The sequence below is a fragment of the Ambystoma mexicanum genome, chromosome 3p (assembly GCF_040938575.1).
Source record: "Ambystoma mexicanum isolate Mex_15411 chromosome 3p, UKY_AmexF1_1, whole genome shotgun sequence".
Taxonomy (NCBI): domain Eukaryota; kingdom Metazoa; phylum Chordata; class Amphibia; order Caudata; family Ambystomatidae; genus Ambystoma; species Ambystoma mexicanum.
Genome location: NC_090925.1, coordinates 248166345 through 248174295, shown reverse-complemented (window position 1 = coordinate 248174295; position 7951 = coordinate 248166345). Strand labels below are relative to the sequence as shown.

Sequence of the window (7951 nt, the reverse complement as noted above, 5' to 3'; positions counted from 1 at the left end):
AGGCTTACTTTAGGTGTTTCCACCCTGCAAACGTTGTTCAATAACCACCCTTGAACTGTGATCACTTGTGTCTGTCTTTACTTTTGCCACCATGAGTTCCTCACAGTAGTAATTGTCATAGTGTTCTTTGGCCATAACTGTAGTATCTTTGGAACTGATTGTCAAAGTGTAATCCTTCATTGATTACTGTGTGGACTCATTGTGAACCCTTTGCCAGGCTCGCCCCTCCTCAGACTTAACCTGGACTACTCTCCAAGCTACCTTGATTGGTTTGGCTACAGCTCAGTTTCCCCTGTTCATCAACTAGGTTGGCCTGCTACACATCTGTCCACCAGACCCCAGAGTGTAGAAATCCAGTCTAATAGGAACTAGCTTTGCTCAGCGTGTGTGGCCTTCGAAACATGTGCCAAGCAGTATCCACTTGGTGCAGAGGTTTTAGTAGCCGGCAAGCCACTTGCTGAAGGCACTTGTTCACTTACCGCCTTGTCACTTTGACAAGTGTGTTCGTTTGAAACCATAAGTTTCTCTTCATTTGTTGCCGATGCACCAAGCACAATGCCAAAGCACTGCGCATGTTTTAGATGTGTGCCTTTGTCGCCAGGGGAAGCCTCCATAACAGGGCAGGTCCCCTGTCGTTTGGAGCGCGGGACTGGCATTTGGGAATCCTCAGTTTCCCCATCAGATGATACCTCAGCTTGCATCGCATAAGCTGCCCAGCACTTTCGATGGCCGATCCATAAGCATCTTTGGCTTGAATAGCAGTTTACACGCTTGACATTTGGACTCATGGTTGTCTCTTGGAACACAGTGGATACACACAGTGTATCCTTCGAGGGAAATTTACGGAAGGGCAACATTTGTAATGAGTTTCCTCTACAACTAGTGCCGAGGTCAGTGGGATAATCTATATTATGCGGGAATGAAAACAGACTCCTATAAATGTGTTAAATTCCCCCCCCCCCCCCTGCAGGATGAGTTTTAGGCCATCAGCGATGCTCTGGATTGCCCCCCGAACCCAGTGCTGCCAAGTTGCTGTCGAGTCTCGGCAGGTTGCGTCAAGCATGGTCGCCGATGAAAGTAATATGAAAGATGATCTATTTTAATGCTCGATAACAAGCAGAAAACCGAAAATTAGAAATCTGAAATGCCACCAAACCCATGGCAGAAAAAAACAATCTGAGGACCTGGACGCATGAAGGATCATGGGTATTGCACATGTCACAGTAGGGACAGTATTACATACACAAACTGTCAATGGCCCTTTACGAAATCAAAAATTATTCATGAACTACTATGAGCAGATCCACAAGCCTTAGAAAAGTTTACAAAGAATATTGCTATGCATGGCACTCAACACCTTGGAAGCGTATACTTGGATAACAACAGTATTTGACAGTACAAACTCCGTTTCCACATTATCCTAAAAAGAAAGCAAAGGTACATACCACCAACATCTTTGCATGTTTATTGGCAAATTACATTTTTTAGAACCACCCCCATGGCAGTGAACTAAATGGGAGTTCTACGAATGACAGGCTACAAAAATAAAGGACAAGCTTTTACATTTGCTCAAATTTAGTGCCATTTTAATTGTGAATTACAAAAAAAAGTGCTGTCTTCAAAATAACCTGCAAACTTAATGGACATGCTTTAACTAAACAGTTAAACCCACTGATTCATGCAATAGACCTTTATATTGCTTCTTAAAATTGCCTCCAGAACTATTTACAAGTTTCGGGATAAAAGGTGTATATGAGGGTGGGTGGTAGAGTAAGGAGGTTTAGTACACACCCCCATTTGTTTTGTGGGAAACTAACACCAGGCCATTCTGGCCTACAGTTTAGCAGATCTTGTAAAAGGTGTACTGAACTCCAATTTATCTGAGCTGGCAGGGTCACGGGAGAAGTTTGTAGCACTTCTAAATACTATACACCCTAAAATTAACAAAATGCAATCCAGTTTATTCTAACAGGCTGGTAAACCAAATTCCAAACTCTCCAGACCAACTGAGGCACTACTTTGGCCTTTAACACCCAGGGCTATATTTCTTTCAGCCAAGTCTTCAGCTTCTTATGAGTACAAGTGCTTTGGGTTGAAATCATGAAATAACAAAAATGGGCTAATGTCTTTAAGGCCCCCAACATAATTTAGGCGTGAAGGAGCATATTTGCCCTTCAAGTATTATACAAGAGTAACAATTCAGAGCAAGAAAAAATCCCATTACCTTGCAGAATAGTGATACCTTGGTATGGAAGCTCAATGTGCAGTTCCTTTTCGGTCACGCACACCCCCTCCCCGAATTAGAAAAAAAATGACTCTTGCTTTTGCACAGCAACACTAGCACTATCATTCCTATACACAGATCACCTATCAAAAGAAAGCAGCACTAAAGTACTGTTCCAGTCTGTACAAAAGGAGTCCATATTCAGTAGCGCCAAATTTAAATTAGGAAAAACCAACCATGAAAAATAAAAATTATATGGAAGACAAAGTCAGGGACGAAAAATGAAGCGCTGTAGGGAGTGTTGCACCACACCACCATCTGCACTACACTCTCCCTGTTCCAGCTCTTTGAGAGGTTTGGTTTCGCCTTGGAGCACCAGCCCCCCTTCCGCCTCGGAAACCACCACGGAAGCTGCGGCCACGGAGAAATCTGCCAGATACACCAAATGTCTCTGTATTTAGCTTCCGCTCTTCAGCCCATGTTGTACGCCTAAAGGGGGAGGGGAGAGAAAAAAAAAAAAGTATCAGACCAAAAAAAGAAGTTCACTATACCTGGCCGACAATTCTGGAGAGCGTGTGGAGGCATCTGCACAGATTGGTTAGGAATGGGACTACACTAGCTTGTTGAAATTAACCAAGGTGTATAAAAATAACCATTGCAGGCCAGCACTTTTCTTCCTCCAAAAGTCAAATAATAAGCCAACAAGAAAGTTAGATAATCTATCAGGCTAACATTCAAAAGTAGGTATTCAGACAACAGGTCTGGTCACCGTTGGGAAAGTTCTTTTAGCAACCTTCCCTCCATAACTTTTTATTTATTATTTATTTTATTGTGTTCCACAGTACAAAGGTACTTTTAACACATTGATTACAAAAATACAGTTGAATTTTAAAATCCATAGAAAAAGAAAAAATTCAGATACATTTCATCTTACTATAAAAGTACTGCAGCGTTCTTTAAAAATTCTAAAACATGAATACTCAGACTTAGTTCATTGCAGTTCAAAATCCTCCTCCACAACTCATCTTCGGAGAAGAAAACTAGCCCAGATAAAAAAAAAAATGAAATCTTAGGTTTTCCAAATTAGGACAGACCACAAACAAATGCTTTAAAGTCTCAATCTTGCTTTTTACAATAGCGACACAATCTCTGGTCTCGTGGAATTTTAAGACGCCGGCCCACTACTTCATTAGTTAAAACCAAGTTCAGCCTAATTCTTAACACTTGGGTCCTAAAAATTCTCGATGGGTGTTTTTTCAAATAAGGTGCTGGTACGTTAAAGCTTTTGCAAGACCACACAAAGTGATCCCCAAAGCATTTACAGTCCATAATCTTATTTCTCAAACTTGACCAAATGTGTCCGCACCATCTTAACTTGGCTACCTTTGGGGTCAGCCCCAATTCTTCAATGGGTATATCTGCATGTTGAAGCTTTATTTCACAACTCGTGACCCATTCCGTAAGGACCCTACAACGCCTGTGTCCTCATCCGATTTAGCTGATCAAAAACTGAGGCCACAGGGGGATACAGAATATTTGTGAATAACTGGAGCTTACCCCAGTCCACCATTGTCTGAATTGGTAACTGTCCCAATTCAAACAGGATCCCTACAAGGGGAACTGACTGTGGAAGTTGGACTAAACCTCTCCACAAAACCCTCTCCAATTTAGGCCAATCTATGGGCGGACTCCTGGTTTGGGCACCAAAAATAAGTTTTGGGACTAATTGTTGTTTGTATAGTTTCAAAGCTGGTAAAAGCAAATATCTGTCAAATTTCCCATCAAAAATTTGCAGCTTCACAAGTGCCCCAAGAATTTTACCATAAGGTCCTCCTGCAGTTCTAGCCCCGAAACCTCATCATAAATTACTAGCCCTAGGTACACAAATTTAGTCACTACTTCTAACTGGCTTTTTTTCAAATACCAAGGTAGTGTTTTACAACTTTTCCTACCCCTTTTAAGTACAAGCACCTTTGATTTTGCTGTATTTAATGTTAAATCCAGGCTCCCCAAGAACCCCTCCACTGCTGATAATGCTCTCTGCAGACCAATGGCTGTTAAATCGCATAAAACGATATTGGCCGCGTAGAGTAAATATTGGATGACCATAGAGCCCAGTCTTGGGGGGGGGGGGGGGTATTTAATGTTCCTAAATGGCCTCCCAACCCCAACAAATAGAAGCAAAAAAGGAAGGGGGCCAAAACACAGCCCTGTCTTAGTCCCCCATTTGTCTGTATCCAGGGTGATCAGTCTGAGGTCATCGAGCCTAATCCTTGTATCTGTATGTAGGGCCACCAAAATGCTCAATAAAGCAGCCGGACACCCCTTTTCATGCATGTAATTTTTTCCAAAGGAAAGACCTATTCACCATGTCGAAAGCTTTACTAATGTCTAGGAAAGCAAAAAATACAGGCTGAGTTTGAATCTTGGCTTGGTGCGCTAGTAGGTCTAAAACAAAGCAATTTGTAGCTGTTCTCAAGCCTTGGCGAAAACCCGATTGAAAAACATCTAAAGATTCAGATTCCAGTGCCCATTTTTGCAAAACTTTCAATAACATTTTCGCAAATATTTTATTAGAGGCATCCCACAAGGATATTGGTCTGTAATATATGGGTGAAGACCCGTCACCTCCTTTAAAAATCAAAATTAAAGTAGCTGCAGACCAAGTGGAGGGAAACGATTTGTTTACAAGAATGTCAGCAAAAAGGTCCGAACGCACCCTTGACCATACCACCAAATTGTCTTTATAGGTCAAGTTAGACAGGCCGTCTGGGCCCGGTGCATTCGACGCTTACTTATCTTTATCAAGAAAGTCACATCCTCCAAATCCTATTCCTTTGCCCCCTTCCATTCCACCTGAGACTAGATGACTGGTCTTTCCAACCAGTCTACCCTGTACAAATCAGAGAAGTGCTTGACCCAAGTGGTATCATTAACCACTTGTGCCTGTAAGAAATATTGGGTTCCTCTCGGTTTAATCAAGTCCCAAAATGTTTGTCTTATTCCCGGACATACATGCTAGCATTCTCTCTGCATCTTTAATGTACAGCAAAAATTGGCTTCCTTTCACCCAATTCCTGTATTTGTCTTAAACAACGCACTTCTTCCTTATAACCAACAGCTAAGGACTTCTTAAGCTGCCTCACCTCAGTGCAATTCCTGTATCTCCACGTCAAAGGAGTGTGTTCCCTTCATCTTAGTTGTCCCCCTAGTTAGACCTCTGTCTGGTTAACCTGCCCAGCAACTCCCTCACAATCCCAGGGAATCCCTCTGCCGTGCATAAAAGAACCATCTCATCTGCTGGTAGATTTACAATCTCACCCAAAAATGCCTTTGCTATTCTTGGGGCCCATTTAACCTCATTCCTTCCCAGATTTATTTCCACCCTCAGAGTCAGGTTCTCTTTTCCTTACCGGACCAAAAAATTTGAATACATGCATAGAGTGATCACTCCAAGTCAGGGGTTTTACTTCCAGGGTATCCCCTCATGACTAAATCTTGTGAAATGAAAACAATCTAGTGTCGTCTTCCACAACCCATTCTGCCATATGAAGGCTGGAGGAATGTCCATTTGTATATTGCCATTAACAATTATTAAATGCCATGCCTCAAATTCTTGGATAATTCTATTTCCCCTCTCCCGGGCCTCCCTTCCCTCCATAACACCCCATCTCCATTACCCCCTTCCTGGGCAAACTCTTGGAGAAGCTGGCCATCTCCCAGCTCCTCCACCACACAATCTATTGGCTGTCTCCACAACCACCAGTCTAGGTTGAGGGCAGCTAGAGAACACCTGGAAAGACTTGCTCTCTAATCTAGATTCCAACTCTCCTTCCGTTATCTTATTGACCTTTTCTCTGCCTTTGATACGGTCAATCATGCCAACCTTATGGATCTGCTCCGATACCTTTGGCATCACAGACCTGGCTCTGGACTGGTTAACCTCCTTCCTCTCGGACCGCCCCTCCCAGGTTCTCTCCTACATCTCTACACCTGTGGTGTCCCTCAGGGCTCTATCCTCTCACCATGGCTTTTCAACATCTACCTTGCCCTTCTAACCCATTTGATCTCCGCCTTCTCTCCTAACTGTCATGCGGATGACATGCAGCTTTCCTTCAAGCTTCCCTCCACTGCCTCTTCTCCTCATTCCCATCGGCTATTCAGGCATGGTGCACTTCCAACTACCTCTGCCTTAATGCCAGTAAGGCAGAGATCCTTCTCATTGGGACCCCAGCTCCCTCCTTCCCTACTACAATCTGGCCGCCCTCCATGGGTCCCCTCACCTTCCTGTGAGGCAAAAAACCTAGGTGTCCTCTTCGACCCCTCGCTCTGCTCTCCTCATGGACCTTGCCAAGAAGGCTCACTTTCCGCTGCACCGCCTCAGAGGCAGTCTCCCTTTCCTCACCTTCCCCCAGAAACTACTGTAAAAGCCTCTTCCTCAATCTGCCCAACTCCTCCCTTCGGCCCCCTCAACTAATCCAGAATAGGATGGCAAGACTTATCCTTGGCCTCAAGCCCAGGACCCATATCTCTCCAGCCCTAAAATATCTCTAATGGCTCCCGGTTGCTGCGAAGATCAAGTTCAAGACCCTTTGTTTCATCCACAAGGCTTTCTGGAGCCTGGGACCCAGCTACATTCAACTTGCTCTCCCTAAATATCTCCCTGCTAGAGCCCTTCGGTCTTCTAGCACCAACTCTGCAGATCAGATGCTTTTCCAAGCAGAGAGTGGGTGGTAGATCTCGCTCCTCTGCAGGTGCCGCCCTCTGGTATGGCCGCCCTGCCCCTTTCAGACATGAGGCGGATCGACTTAAGTTCCGGAAGCTTCTCAAGATCCTCCCTTTCTCTTTCCCGATCCCCCTCCCCTGTTAATGTCTCCCTCTGCCCCTTCACTGGCTACCTGGTTCCCTCAGCTATGTATATGGTACCAGCCCCCCCCCCCCATTAACCAGTCTAACCCTGCACTTGGTCTGCCCCCCCCCCCCCGCCCAGAACCCCCTGCCACCAACCTGCACTTGCCCTGTCAGGCTCCTTATTCCCACACTAGCCTGGCTAGGCCTGTGCCCCATACAGTCCTTCCAGCCCATCCCTCGCACTTAGCGCATGGACCTCCCTTCCCCTGTGCATTCTACTGGCACTTGTCCACCTGGCCTCCCCTTACTGGCATAACCCATGGGCCCTTTCCGCCATGACCGGCAATCCCCCTGTCCCCCACACTGGTTATTGCACTTGCACAATCCCAATTACAAGACCTAGTAGGATGGCTTTATTTTTCTCCGTCTCCCCGCCCACCCTGATGTTTTGATACACTTTGAAACACTTCTTGCTCTAAAAGGCACATGATACATACCCAATAAATAAATATTCTATGTATACCCAAACTTTGTTTTTACTCCATGTCCTGACTTTACAGTGAATTGCACTCTACTGGCCTTTTGCCCATGTGTCATGAGGAAATTGACTAGTCCTTCAGACTGTTAGTACTTGGAAACTAGGTTTCTATTTTTTGGGTAACTTTTGTTGCACAGCGCATCTTCCAATGCAGTGCAACAGGGATACTTTCGTATCACGCAAGACTTCCAGTCAAAGGATTCGTGGTTACTTTTAAATGTGTCTAAAGACAAGCTGGTTACATTACCATTTGCACCGTATTTTCAGTTAGCCTTAATCACGTTTTGACCGCTCACTGTGGCTAGTGTCCCAACATGGCCATGCCACACGCTTTTGCC

The 7951-nt window shown here is 44.6% G+C and overlaps 1 protein-coding gene across 3 annotated transcripts in view; it reads right to left on the bottom strand.

The window, feature by feature from the left end:
• Positions 1–1442: 1442 nt before the first annotated feature.
• LSM14B (LSM family member 14B) overlaps positions 1443–7951 on the bottom strand; it is a 321849-nt gene continuing 315340 nt past the window's right edge. For 2 of the 3 annotated variants that reach the window (XM_069650715.1, XM_069650714.1), the window contains one exon: positions 1443–2713. In XM_069650715.1, coding sequence (XP_069506816.1) covers positions 2548–2713 — 166 coding nt within the window. In that variant the 3' untranslated portion in view covers positions 1443–2547. The remainder of the gene's footprint in view (positions 2714–7951) is intronic. The other variant, XM_069650713.1, reaches the window with a different exon arrangement.